The following is a 15,322-nucleotide window of genomic DNA, read 5'->3' on the forward strand; positions in this document are numbered from 1 at the left end:
CGCGGAGCTACTTAAACTTGATGCTTAAAGTCTGTAAAAAAAAATTTAAAAAAATATAAATAAAACAATGATCTTGTACATCATTTCCGTTACAGATCAAAGATTGTTCGTTAAATGAAAATAAACCATATTTGAGGATCCGCAGAACAAAAGGTACTTTTTCGAATTTTTTATTACAAATTTGATTTATTGGTATTTTTATATTTGGGTTCTTCTAGAAAAAATCCATTTCCCAAAATTTTTAAATTTTCAATAAAAGCCAATTGTTCTGCGGCTCCTCATTAGTTGCAGTATGATGCAATAACCATTCAGCCACTATAGACCCAAAAAAATAACTAAAAAAAAAACGAATGAAAATGCTATATTTTTAATCCCATGTTTGGTCTACTATTTTTGACATAATCCAAGCAATTTCCTACATTGTAGCTTTTTATTAATTTCTTTTATATTTTCACATGTTTCTTCCTTATATTTCCTTGCCAAGGCGACAGATCAAGCTAGCCCAATTGGATTTATGGGATGACCCATACTCATGCAAAGCATTGTGTTGGAACTAGGAGAATTGGATATGGGAGGTAGTAAAGAGGAAGTAGTGGTTATGGACATTGGATTTGAACTTTCCTTCATTGGAAGTGACAGGAAGGACTTCAGCTGGAAGTTTGTTCCACATACGGAAATTACGACTAAAATCGACCACAAAAAACGTGTATTACATAAATATCAGCAAGTTACCTAACTTCATCATTTCGATTATACTACCGATTATACAGTGAAACGCATACCGCATTGCGTTGGTGCTCCAAATAATCAATTGATTTGGAACCATACTTTCATCAATATTCACCTTCGCTCACTCCTGTACGCGTAGGAGAAGCTCCCAAATAGACTTTGAAGCATCGGCCTATACATGCGAGTTGCATTCCATTTCGATTACCACCTACATGGTGTAAATAGTGTGGATGTAAGATAGAGTGAAGTAATTCCTATACCGTTTCAGAAAACCGAGACATGTGAATGCTTCTTTCCATACTTGAAAATTTTGTTTAGACCAGTGGATATCACATTGTAGTATCATGTCCAGAACATCAATAGCTTCTGATTCCAAAATATTTACATAACCCATAAACACAGATGAATCGGCATTACCTGTAGTTCGTGTCAATATGCAACACTAACTCCCATTTTCTCAATCTATGGTTATTTTTTTATCGTGACGATGAACTGACAGTTCTCATACAAAAAAATGTTAATTGGAGGTTTATCGTTACGAAAAACGATAACCAGATATTGAGAAAATGGGGGTAAGCCTCTTTGCCCCAATCGACAGGCTTGGCCTATAACTGCATGAATATGAACGGCAAATGTTGCTATCATCCGCAAAAGAATAATTAGGGTTGGAAGTTTGATGTAGATTCGTTTAGGAATAGAGTAGGAGAAAGATCGTAGTCTTATGGTAAATTCGCATTTATCTTAAACTCGTTTGATGAGATCCCATCTACAACAACTCGTATAGGGCGATCTCTGTGAAAGCTTATATGAATCTAGAAAAGTTATTATCGACACCAAAAGAAAAAATTTGTGAAAATAAACTATGCTACATTTTTTCTCTCATCTACACAATTGAATTTCAAGTGCTTCTTTAAAAACCAAACCAGACATTTACTAAATCACACATTTGTGCATATAACAGATTGATATTCAAATGTATTTTACATAATTTGAAAGTAAAATCAAACAACTCAAAACTAACTTTATTAAAAATATGAAACAAAAAAAGCTCAATTTCAGTAAAACACTCACTAAGAAACTTTAACTCATCATAAGATCAACATTAACATAGTGCTGCTCTGGCAAACGTTAGCTGCACACGTCTACAGCATCTTATCAAAACAAAGCTTTCAAAATACAGCAACAACAGCAATACAAACAACAAGCAGATAAGTAAAATTATAAACTGAGCAAATCAAACCAAACCAAATTGAACTGAACTGAACAAAATGAAAACTAAACAACAATAACAAAAATCAAAGCGTTAACGTTAACGCTAAAGGCGACAATGACAACAAACAGAGGCACTGTTAACAACTTTTGTACTTTTGTGGTGGGTAAAGCGAAACGCTGACGGCGGGCTTGAGCACTAAACGTTTATTGTCTGCACAAGTGAGCGAGTGTTATTTTTTTTCTTACAGTTTTTCGAATTTTGGTTTTTCTTCGCCAGCAATTGGCCAAAGTAATCAGTTAATTGTTGGACATACAACGTTGAGGTTGTAAAGCGCGGATAACGAAACGGTTAAAAAAATTGGTGAATTGAAGATACAAAAAAAAATAAAACACAACTCGAGGAGTATGGATTTGAATTTTAAATAATAAAGAAATTAAAGAATATATAAAAATAAAAGTTAATAAATTTAAAATGCGCGTAAGCATGACTTAAATTCACATACAAATTTATATAAAAAAAGAGTGAATATAATAAAATAAAAGACAGAAAATATAATTGATTATTAATAAAACAACAATTAATAAAACAGCAACAAAAGAATCATAAATTTTGTAGTTGTATGAGCAAAATTGTTTTTTGGTTTTCACATTACTGCAACAAGGGAAAGTGTTACAAATCATTGTGATTTTATGTTACTTTGTTGTCATTGTCTAAAAGAAAGTTCAAATTAAATTCTAAAAAATAAAACAGAAATATTAATTGAATTAAATAAAAAGTGGCTGGCTAATACAAAATATAATTCATAAATTATAGAACTGAAGCAAAACAAAAGACTTAAGACACAAACTCTATATAAGTGTATTTTTTATTTTTTATATAAAAAGCTAATTAATTAAACAAACCATCAACCATCAAGTGCTAATTAAAAACATTATATAAAATAAACTAATACTAAAATAAAATAAAAGTCAAACCAAATAGTATACAACCAACAGAAATAAATCTCTACTAACATTCATTTGTACATATAATTTCCTGCCATAATTGGATTACATTTATTGTTGGTGTTTATTTCCTTTTAATTTTTGCTGCTGATATTTGCGACAAAAAGCTTTTCGTACAACAAATATCGCTATTTTATTTTAAAAGAAGTCATTAACAAAGAATTGCCATTTGTTTAATTTATCGTAACAAAATGATTTTAAGGTAAGTTGAATGCCTTTTACATGTATTTTTACTATTTGTTATTTTGTTAACTTAAATATTACTATTTAGTTTTTTATTTAATTTTTATTTTTTATTTTTCATGTATTTTTGTGACATTTTACCAAGTTTCTGTCAACATTTAGATCATTAACAATTTTTTTAAATGGTAACAATTAAAATTCTTGTTTGTAGACATAATATCAATGAGTAGGAAAATTTAAAAGAAACCAACAAACGTTTTAATGGTTTATATTTTATTGCCTCACTTCCTTTTTATATAGCGAATATAACTAAAAATGTTTGAGAGCTTTTTCAAAATCTAGTATTTTGAAATTTAAAGTTGCTTTTGGTCAAACATATTACGTCTCTAGGGAAGTTTATATATTTGAGTGGATACACATATGTCTTGCTAGAATTTATTTTATTATTATTAGTTTTTCAATTCATTTATTTAGTAAATTTAAAAAGGTACCTTTAAAAGAAAGAACAAGTGTTATATGTAATTTTGGCCTTCTATGGGGACTAGAATCAGTTATGGTCCGAACTGTATATAATCTGATGGAGTGATTAATTTCTTAAAACTTTAAATGACTTAATTCGAAATTTGAGTTAATTTCATCTTTATATATGTATATAATTCTTCGGTACGTGTGTTAGTAACTGAACTCCTCCTTAACGGCTGGGCCGATTTCGATGAAATTTGTTGTGTGTGTTTGTGTAGGTCCCTGGATGGTTTAGATTCACAATTGACCTATATAGGTACAATGGGCATGGCACCTCCCATACAATTTATTAATGCATATCTTTAGCACTATTATAGTGGAAGTCTTCAAACTTTGTGTGAGCTTTGGCAGAACAACGTTTGCCGGGACAGCTAGTTATATATAAATGATTTATTGACAATGAAATATTTTTCTGATATATGGGTTATATGGAGTTAAATTAACCCATTTCGCTCCGAGATAAAATTTTTATTTATTTTTTAAACAAAAAAAAACTGTTTTAGGGTATGACAACCTGATTGCAAATATCTGGTCAAAAAAATTTTGCGATTTTTCGTTTTCCCAGAAAAGCCAGTTAAAAATTTCGAACAGTTAAGTTTGCACATATGTGATGTCCCACATTTGCATATAAATCATGGTTTTTATGTTTTATGAAAAAGTTACATATGTTGGCAATAATTTCTCATGTTTATTATTTTAATTTTATTTTTTTTTTACTATTTTTAAAAATTAATTTAAAAAATTTCTATTTTCAGACAATTTTTTTAATTTAATGTAATTGCAGAAATTTGCCCCTAGCAACGAAGGGGAGGGGGATGGTCACGTCAGGATATAGTTTTTTATTAGCTAATAGATGTGACTTAACATTCATATCAACATTTTTCAGAAATTCCACCTTTTTCACATATACAATTTTTTTGGAAAAATTTTATTTTTACTGTTTGAAAAATCGAATAGCGGAGCGAAATAAGTTAAGGGCCGTTCCTAACAAAAGTTGGTAAAAAATTTAAGTTGATAAAAAAACAATTTATGTACAATTTTATCACAATTATATTTGTTAAAAGACAATTATTAATGTTTAAGTTATTTTCTATGAGGGACCTTGTATGGGGACTAGAGAAAAATGCTTCTAGATTTTCGCCATAATTTACAGTATAATTTCAGAGTACTTATGTGCGCAAAATATGTGCAAAATTTTATCAGGATTGCTGCATAATCATCAAATGCCTGTACAACAGTATTCCGGGGGGCACATTTGTATGGTGGTTATGTAAAATTATGGACCGATGGCCCATTTTCAATACCAAACAAACCTTAATAACGGGATGTAGTAGTACAGCCAGCTATCTCCTTTCGTTTGGGACATATCGTGGTTGTCATTAGACTGACGGACAGACGGACGGCCATAGCTAGATCGTCTTAGAATTTTATGAGTACCCATGAGTACGATGAATATTCCTATGTAATACAAACGGAATGACAAAATCTATATACCATCGTTTTTGGTGAGTATAAAAAGTATCACTATATCCCTCTTTGTTGGTACTATTACTATTAAAGTACTTTTGCATTCCCAGTTTGGGATTCAGATTTAACTTGCCAATATATCTCTGTAATTTCATAGCTCTAGTTTTTTAGAAAGAAAAAAGAAAGTACTTTTAACACCCTTTTGTGTAACTTATAAAGTAATCAAAAAGTACTTTCGCGAAAATAATGTCATTAAATCCCACTGGATTTGGATTTGTATCCAAGTTTGATTAGGAAAGTAATCAAACGTTTGAATTTTCGAAAAGTACCCAACACATATCTGCTCTATCTAAGATCACATGAAGATTTTTTAACATTTTCACCTTCATTAATATGATTTTCGAAAGTGTGGTTTATCTGGCATCTATGGTCAATTATGAACCGATGCTTATAAAAATGTGTTCCTGTGATTTTTGTTTAAAAAAAACTATATAAATTCTTTAGAATAAATATAAACGAACAACTCACATAAAACATGTCAAATTAGGTACTCGGAAAAAATTATAAAGTTTTCGATAAAAAATGGTAAAATTTTAAATTTTGCATTTTACTTATGTATATGTATATTCTTATCAAAGCAAAGGTACAAAATAATTTATTCCTAATTAAATTTTCCAAATCATATTAAACACGATCTCCTGAACATTGAATTAATGTATTTAATACGAATTAATTCATTGGCATACCTATGAGAATTAATTCCATAATTTAATTTTCTTCAATTCAAAGCTGTTACAAAATATTTTGATAAAATATACATGTGATCAATGTTTCTTCAATAAAAATCTACTAAAACAAGCATCAGAACATTGTTTTCTATATCGAGCCCTTAGCCAAATTATCGTAAGCGACAAAACACAAATTTTACAGGAGAAAGTTTTTTTGATTATTTTGAAATTTATACTATACATAGAATTAAAAATGTTATGATGCAAATAACACAGAAAAAAAAATTCATAATTGGAATGAATTTTGTAATAAATATTATTAATCGAACTTGACTTTTTTTCCCAAACTTATTTCATTCAAAATAAGAACATGTTCATAAATATTATAAAATTTTACATGACGGAAATTTTTGCTTTTTTTACTTAATTTTTTTAATAAATTGCATTATAATTGTATTATATAATGAATTAGTGCTAGAATATTTGCATAATAGCCATATATTGGCCAATATTTTAAGATAAAAAGGAGAATATCTGAAACTTAAAAATTATCATTAAACATAATAAAACATTCATAAATATAAAAGCATTTCATCCTCTTAAATCAATTTAATCATTTTCGCGCTTTTTATGTCATTTTGTAGCTGAAAATCATAAAAAAACTAAAAATTTTCCATGAAAAATTTCAAACATTTTTGAACAACATAAAAATAAAAATGAAATTGAAATTATATTTTTCAAGCCTTCTAGATTTTATTTCAAAACATAAAATATTAAAAAAATCATACTATTTAAGAAATTATTTATAAATGTTATGAATTGAAATCAATGAATTCGAATCATAATATTTATGTTGAAACTTTTTTCTGTGAATATAATTTTGTTCAAGCTATTTGTCTATTTTTCAAAAATATTTATAACATTTAACAATTAAAAATGTTTTTTATTGAAATTTTGCATAGATACAAATTTTTCGTATTGAAATTCAATTTTTATTTATAAATAGTTTTTAATGAAATTTTACAGTTATGTAGATTTTTCTATTTAAAATGGAAAAATAAAAACGAATTTTGAAATTTATTATCAGCAATCCCGCAATTCCCAAAAAAGTGAAAAATTTCAAAAATCCATACCAGGGTCAGGGTTATCGTAACCCTTTACAAAATAATTAGAAACATATTGGGCCACCTAAAATCGGTTATTATATTTTGATATCGAATATGCGATTTGAGAATTTTTGCCCTAAAGTTTAATTTTACTAAAAAAATAGGTGTTTTTTGAATGGACCTGGTCCCCTCGGTAACAACAACTTTTAAATTTTTTTTCATTTAAAATATTTTATGAAAACTTAGCTTTCAGAAAGTATAAATTCCTTATACATCCTCTTAGAAATTTTGTGCGATAACTTAAAAAGTAAAAAGTTATTTTTTCCCAAAAAATTAGCGAAAAATCGACTTTTTTAAATTTCTTAAATTCAAATGCATATAACTTTGGACTTTGTCATTATTTTTAAACAATTCTTTTTATATTTGACACATCCATGTGTTGTTAGTCCAATAAAGGAAAACTTGTGAAATCGGGAAATATTTGGATACGCTGTTTTTTGTAGTGCTCGATGAGAAGATTTTATATGTGTAATTTTTTTGAAATCGGAACTTAAACGAAGAAATAGGATCGTTTTAAAAATGTAACATACCCGAGGTGTTCTACTTTGAGGACCCTTGGTCACGCCCCTGGTGGGCCCATGAGGTCCACGTTCAAAACTTAAACTCGACAACACTTCTTCTTTGCGCATGTGAAATTTCATTCAAACCAATCTAACCATTTAGAAGTCACAGATTTATTTCCCTCTTTTTTTCTATACCACTCTGTGTCGCTTACTATAAAATTCGTTTACTGTAAAATGTAAACATAGACTTACGATAAAATCTTACCCCCTATATTTTTGAAGTTATTAACAATTTTGATATTCTGAAAACGCTAAACAAAATTTTAATTTCTACAATAAAAAAAAGTTTTGAAAATGTCGCTTACGATAATTTGTCGCTAAGGGCTCGATATGTAGACGATTTAAACTTAATCATTTAAAAGTTGAATGAATTCCTTAATGACGACTGAAATCAATCCAAATAATATCCTTTGAATGATACTTTAGCTTCATTATGGAGTTTATGGAGAATTTAGTTCAAATTGAATTAATTAATTCGAATTTCTCTTCAAAAAATTATATAAATGTATGGATCTTGTTTTGATGATTTTTCTTTTTAGAAACTCAGCTTTTAATTCATTTCTATGTTTGAACTATGGTATGTTTTGTTTTACTCTCTCTTATCTCTTACAGCCATATTTATTACGGGTTTTAAATACAACTTAAATCTTCTTTTTTTGAAATTCGAAATCGTAGAGCGATTTTATTTCATATAGTTTTCATATGTAGAATTTTACATTTTTATACTTTGGATTTTTATGATCTAATGATAACTCCAGCCAAAAACCTCTACCAAACAGTGACACTCTGTGGATACATTTATTTTTCATTGAATTCCTTGCGTTAATTACTTCTTTCTTGCTTTAATGCAGCAGGAATAAGGTATTCATTACAATGTATGTTAATCAGTAATGGTATAAAATTATCAATTTTGTGCTAAATTATAAAGCTTTCGTTCTAATTTCTATATCTTTAACTTATTGGGCAAAAGTGCTAATTCATCGTTTTAGGAACATTTTTTTTTAAAAAAAAATTTAAACAAATATTTCCTATCAGCAAGGTCTGTATTTTATTCAACCCGGAAAATATATATACAATGAAATATTAAATAAAACAACATATTATTTCACTATTTCCAAAAGAATCCATAAATTAAATTTCGATTTTAACGTTATCTATAGCAAAAATATCAAATGTTTTCCCTTTTACAGAAATCATTATGGTGATATTTGCAAACAAAACTGAATAAAAGAAAAACATACAAATAAAATAAAACAATTCAATGCAATTTGTATTTAGACCAACCCAAAAACCCATTGTATGTATATCAATTTATATCACACACTGAATTAATGTAAGCCCAATAACACACATACACCTTCATATGCAATGACGGTCAAAATAATAGCACCACAGAATCTTTTACTTTAAAAAATATTCAACTTCACAAATTCCTTGCTGTCAAAATAATAGCACCATCGCAATACAATTTTAAATAGAATATATTTATATCTAATTAAACACGCCTCCATATTGCGTTGAACAACGCCAAACACTCCTGCGAAGTTGTTACACGATAGAGTTTGTGGTCGCTTGTGAGCAAACGCAGCACCCATCTTGCGGAAAGCTTTCTCCTATAAAGATTGATCATTCAAAATTGAAACCACTGAGCAATGTGGGATTCCTATGGCCATATCTTGAATTTTTTCAATTGTTTCAGATTTCAACTGGGTGTCCAGAACGTCGACATCTTCCATGGCTACATCTTGTACGGCTAAAACGAAATTCAGTAAACCCCTTTTTTAACATTCAAATTGATAGTGAAAAGTCCCAATAGTATTTGTCATGCTTAGCCTTGGTTTCAGTGATGTTTTTTTCTTCTTTTTTTTCTTTATTTTTTAAAATTTTTTTTTGAAAACTTAAGAAATAGCTATCTAAACTGTTTGGGAAACATTTTGCTAAGAAAAATAGGTAATAAGTTACATGGATGAGAAAAAAACACCCGCTTGGCGAAAATGTCAAATTTAACCCCCTCCTACTCAGTGAGTTCTCGACCGATCTTGTTGAAAAATTGTGTCTGAATTACTATCCAATAGAACTAACCTTGGTGCCCAATCACAATCAGAAGACATCGATTTCAAAAGTTGGTTCAACAGACAGGTGGATGGACGTAGCAAGATCGTTCCAGAATATACATACATATATACTTTTGTGGGTTTGCGATGTATATTTTTTGATGGTGGGTAAAAACAGCACAAATGTCGTGGTGCTATTACTTTGATCGCATCTGTATATATGTAGGTATAGTTATGTAGATATTAATACAAAATACAACCTATTAAAAGCGCATTCAACCTGAATTTTAAATGACAATATGAATATTTTAAATACATACATTCTCGCTAACCAACATTACGTTTGTTTGAGTAGATATTTACACAAAACTAGAATTTCATAACACACACATACTATGTACATATACATACAGACATACATACATACTTATGTATATAGTAAAAGTCACAAATATCAAATAAACTATAAATTGTTTATAGAAAAACATAACAACAAAAAATAAAATACAAATGATATACACGGAAAAAAGCACATTGTCATAATATTAAAAAACAACAACTACAAATGAGAACCACCAAAAAAGACATTACTACATGATTTGAGCAGTGTAGAGTAGAATACAATACCCTGATTATTTGTATTGTGTAGAATACCTGTGTAAATAAATAAAAGTATGTGTGTCACTTGACATGGTATTTTTATGTGGATGTACATATGTATGTAAATATTTTATTTACAACAATAATAAACGAAGAAGAAGAAAAATAAACAATTTTGAGAGCAGAGTATACCAACAAATATACATACATACTATAAAGAATTCATATACAAATATTTACTCACAGTATATAAGTAGAAAAAGAACCAAGAAGAATTTCAAATAATTATGCTAATTAAATACACATAACGGTATTAAAAGGCATGTGTACAACAGACATTTAAAGGTATTATTTGAAGATATTGAAGTTGTTTTCAAATCAAACAATTTTAATAAGTTATGGTCCGAGCTATACAGAATTTTATAGTGATTAATTTCTTAAAACTTTAAATCACTTATTTCGAAATTTATGTTAATATCATAATACATATGGGGAATTTAATGTCAAGTCAACCAACTTTTGAAATCGATGTCTTCCGATGAGGAAGGCCAATGTTAGTCATATTGGATAGTAATTCAGAGTCAATTATTCAACAAGATCGGTCAAGAACTCTCTGAGTTAGAGGGGGTGAAAACGGGTGTAACTTATTACCTATTGTTCATAGCAAAATGTGCCCCAAATTGTTTTGATAGCTATTTATTCAATCTTACAAAATAAAAAAAAAAATTAATTTTTTTTCCAAAATCAAAAACTTGTTTGTCTTTTTTTTAAAATGGGATGTGAGTGGGATATCTATCAAAATAAATGTTTTGTAACTCTAGACATAAAATTTTTGGAATTTTTGTTTGCAAAATCTGAAACATTTTTTCTTATGTGGATTTCTTTAAGAGCTCTTTTGGTCGCTTCGTGGGATCCGAATGGGATATATATAAAAATAAGTGTTTTGTAACTCAAGGTTTAAAATTTTTTATTTTTTTTTGGCAAAATCAAAAACTTGTTTGACTTTTTCTTTAAATTGGGTCCTTTTTTGTTATTTTTTTTGCTCAAAAGAAAATAAGGTCTTTGAGACATTTTTTTCATCCCAATTGGAAGATATCGATTTCAAAAGTTGGTTCACTTTACAAGAAATCCCCCCATAAATATGCACGCAGAAAATAAAACATGTTTGTGGTAAACATAAGATAAGATTTATGATTGTAGTCCAAAACATATTATGATAATTATTAGTATCATAAGATATCATAATATGTTCTGAAATAATTATAATATGATACAAATTAATCAGAATATGTTCTGAAATAATCATATTATGATATAAATCAATCATAATATGACCCAAAGTAATAATATATATATACCAATTAAATCATATTATGATCCAAAGTCATCATATTATTGTTAAAATTTATTTTTGGAAATACAAAATTTTATATTAATAGGTTTTAGTTTTAATGTACGAAAATTTCCAATTAAAATATTACTGATAAATTCACTGAAATTTATTGTTATTCGCTCTAGGAAAGTTAAAGATATTATACAAATAAAACTATAGATCGAATGGGAATTACAGATGCTAAAAATTTACTTGTAAAAATAAAAATGCTTAGACAAACATCTACACTCACAAATGGTGGGAAAAAAGACTATTAAAAGTAAACATATTTTGTTTGCATCTGAAACATGTTATGACTACACGTATAGAAACTTAACATAATATGTTTATCTATTTATCATTATTTAGGTGTTCGAAAAATATATATGATAATATTCATATTTATAATTGTGATGAAAATATAAACGTTTACAGTAACTAAAATATTGTTGAAATTAAATTAAATCAACAATTATATGTTTACGACAACAATATTTTGTTACAAAGAACATAATATAGTTGTCGTAACCATGGCGAACCATGTTTTTTCTCTGCGTGAGGGGCGTAGTGTCAATTATGTACCGATCCACTTTATTTTTTAATTCCCCCATTGTGTGACGTTACACATTGTTTGTAAATTTCTATCCATCTAGGGATATTATTGAAATTGCATATAAATATTAACACCAAATATCGAATTAATTCTTTTAAATTTCTGAGGCGCATAAAAAGCCAGCATGTTTGCTAATTGAATAGAATGATTTTCAGAAATACAAACTTAAACATTAAGATTTGTTTTATGACCAAATATAGCTAATGATTTAAAGATTTGGTTTTCGAATCGTCGATATTACAAGAATGGTAGTAGTCTGTTTGAACACCATCAGTGATAGTGTTTATAAATATATTTTGTCATGTTGGTTGGTACAATAATATAAAGAAATATTAGTTAAATGGTTTAATACATTAACGAGGGTCATGCCGAAAGTCTTTGCTTAGCAACGTTACACAATCGTTTTATTTATTAAAATATAAATTAATACATAATAATAATGTGGGGTGGTTCTTCAAAAATAATTTTTTAATAATCCCCCTAGTTTTGCTAAAAACAAGCTTCAATATAACTTACAAAAATAACAGAAATCCAACACCTCTAATTGAACATGAATTAAGAGCCGCTTAGATTGCTGCGGGTGTCAACCTTAACGCTACCAGTAATTAAATAAATATTTTTTATAATTGCATATTTTTTTTGCTCAAATTAATCTTCTTAAATACTTATTAAAATCTTTAGTAATTTAATAAGGAAGTAAAATATTATTTATAGCTGTATTTTACAAACATCGTTAATAATGTGAATTTGTGAGTTTCATTTTCACACATTAAATATGCTAAAAGTGTTGAAAAATATTCTAGTTATTTTTAAATAAATTATAATGCGGGCTCAAAGTTGATCATTTATTTCATAATCTGTAAAATAAATCATTTTGCTTAAAGTTTTCCTTTATTATAAATGTCTTCAGACTTTTGTCTAAGCATTTAGTTGGTAGTTGCAATGCCAACTGCATAAATTGTTACATTCTAAAATAAATAATAAACTTAAATACATTTCAACATTAAAGTTAACAAAATAAAATGTTTATAACATAATTTATTTTGTATTTAAGAAACTTAAAATATCTGCAAGATTGTCTTAAGGTTGGTTTCTGCATAAAGATTTTTAAAATGTTTTTTTTTATATATTTGCTAAAAAATAATAAGTGTTTTAGTGGTTAGTACTTGTACGAATACATTTAGTAAATTCACACCTTAAAAAAATATATATAATATTTCGAGTGTGTCATAAATAAATTCAGTTTGTGTGATTTATTTATGGCCAGTGGCCAAGTTGCTTATTTATTTACTGCCGCTTATGGTGGTAATAAGTCTCATAGATATAATACTGTCTTAAATTATGATGAGATTTTATTTTCGTGTAGTTAATATTTTACCATGTTAATAAGTGATAAATGCTTGATGGTATTATCAAGTCTCGTTTTTATTATTTTCTTATAAATATGTACAAGAAAGTCAGAATTGTGATTGAAACTGGGTTAACAGTTCATTGACATTAAGTTAAGCCAGTTACATTATTTGTTTTGTTTTTATGATTATTGTTTAAATAATCAGACGATTTGATTTTTATCTAGAGGATGTTACGTGCTGTTGTCATGTAGACATCAGTTGTATGTTTGTTAAAGTTAGAACTCAAACGAGTTAGAATTTATAACAAGGTTAAGTCATGTGTCATTGTCTCAGCTAGACGCATTCTACAACAGTTGTGGTAAATGAAACATATAAACATATAACATATAAAAAATTTATAGTTTTTTATATGAACATAAAATATCCAAAGTTTTTTCTTGAGTATCTAAATCTAAATCGATTTAGTTATGAAAGTCTGTTTGTGTAAATCACACTTTTTTTCCAAAATAAAAACCAGAATTAATGAGATCCAGCTTAATTATTGTCTAAGAAAATTGGTATCAACGTATTTATGACTGGTCAAACAGTATTCCGGGGGGACATTAGTATGGGGGATAGGTGAAATCAAGAAACAATAATAACAAAAAACCTTGTCAACAGAGAATAATTCAACCAGCTAGCTCCTTTCGTTTGGGACCTATCAAGAGACAGACGGACGGACATAGCTAGAATATTAGTAGAACCCAGAATATATATATTTTTGTGGTTCTGCGACAAAATCAATATACTACAAATTTTTTTTGGTGATGGGTATAAAAATCGTAAATTAGCAACCAAAAGAAACTTCGAAAATTGCGTACGAAATGTTTTTTAAGATATAAATTTAACAAAAACTAAATTTCCTCGAAATTCTCCAATTACAAATCAAATAATTTTTTTTTTGGAAATTTTTTTTAAAAAAATTTTGAAAATATAAAATTTCGGTGTAGAGGTATGTATGTAAGATTTTTTTTTTTAATTTTCATTTATTTATTTATTGTAGTATTTAAAATCTTGTATCTAATATCTGAACTCCATAACGCCATGATCGAGTTATAGAGTTTCTGATGAGTCAATTAATTTGAATTGATTGAGATTTCATTTAAGTCAACCTTATGCATCTATAGATATAAACAACATGACCTAATTTCATGGTGATCGGTCCATAATTAGTCATGGCTCTCATATAAGGCCCTCTTCCGAAACCAGCATGACATACTTTATGAAACGCTTGAGAAATGTCGATGAGGAGAGAAGACCAATATTTTTATAACCCTTAACTTCGTGAGAAGGGTATATATAAGTTTGTCATTCCGTTTGTAATTTCCACAATATAATTTTCCGGATCCTTATAGATAGCGGAGACGATTAAGCCATGTCCGTCTATCTGTCCTTCTGTTTGTTGAAATCAATTTTCTGAAGACCAAATTTTCTTCGGGATCCAAATCTTCAATAATTTTGTTAGGCATACTTTCGTGAAGTTTCCTATTTAAAATCAGCAAAATCGGTCCGCAATTGGCGATATGAGGAAAAAACCAGAACCTCGATTTTTGACCTATTTTTGACCTATATCTGGATTACTAAGACATTAATATAGACAATATGGATATCTAATGATAGATATTTCAAAGACCTTTGCAACGAGGTATACAAGACCATTAAGTTGGATCTACAATGGGTCAAAATCGGAAAGAATATTTTTTAACCCGAATTTTTT

General features: G+C 28.1%; 1 protein-coding gene across 1 annotated transcript in view; it reads left to right on the top strand.

The window, feature by feature from the left end:
- The first annotated feature begins 3,023 nt into the window (after window positions 1-3,023).
- cysu (Curly Su) overlaps window positions 3,024-15,322 on the top strand; it is an 88,618-nt gene continuing 76,319 nt past the window's right edge. The window contains exon 1 of the mRNA XM_065515461.1: window positions 3,024-3,148. Coding sequence (XP_065371533.1) covers window positions 3,138-3,148 — 11 coding nt within the window. The 5' untranslated portion in view covers window positions 3,024-3,137. The remainder of the gene's footprint in view (window positions 3,149-15,322) is intronic.

Source organism: Calliphora vicina, chromosome 1 (genome assembly GCF_958450345.1).
Source record: "Calliphora vicina chromosome 1, idCalVici1.1, whole genome shotgun sequence".
NCBI lineage: Eukaryota > Metazoa > Arthropoda > Insecta > Diptera > Calliphoridae > Calliphora > Calliphora vicina.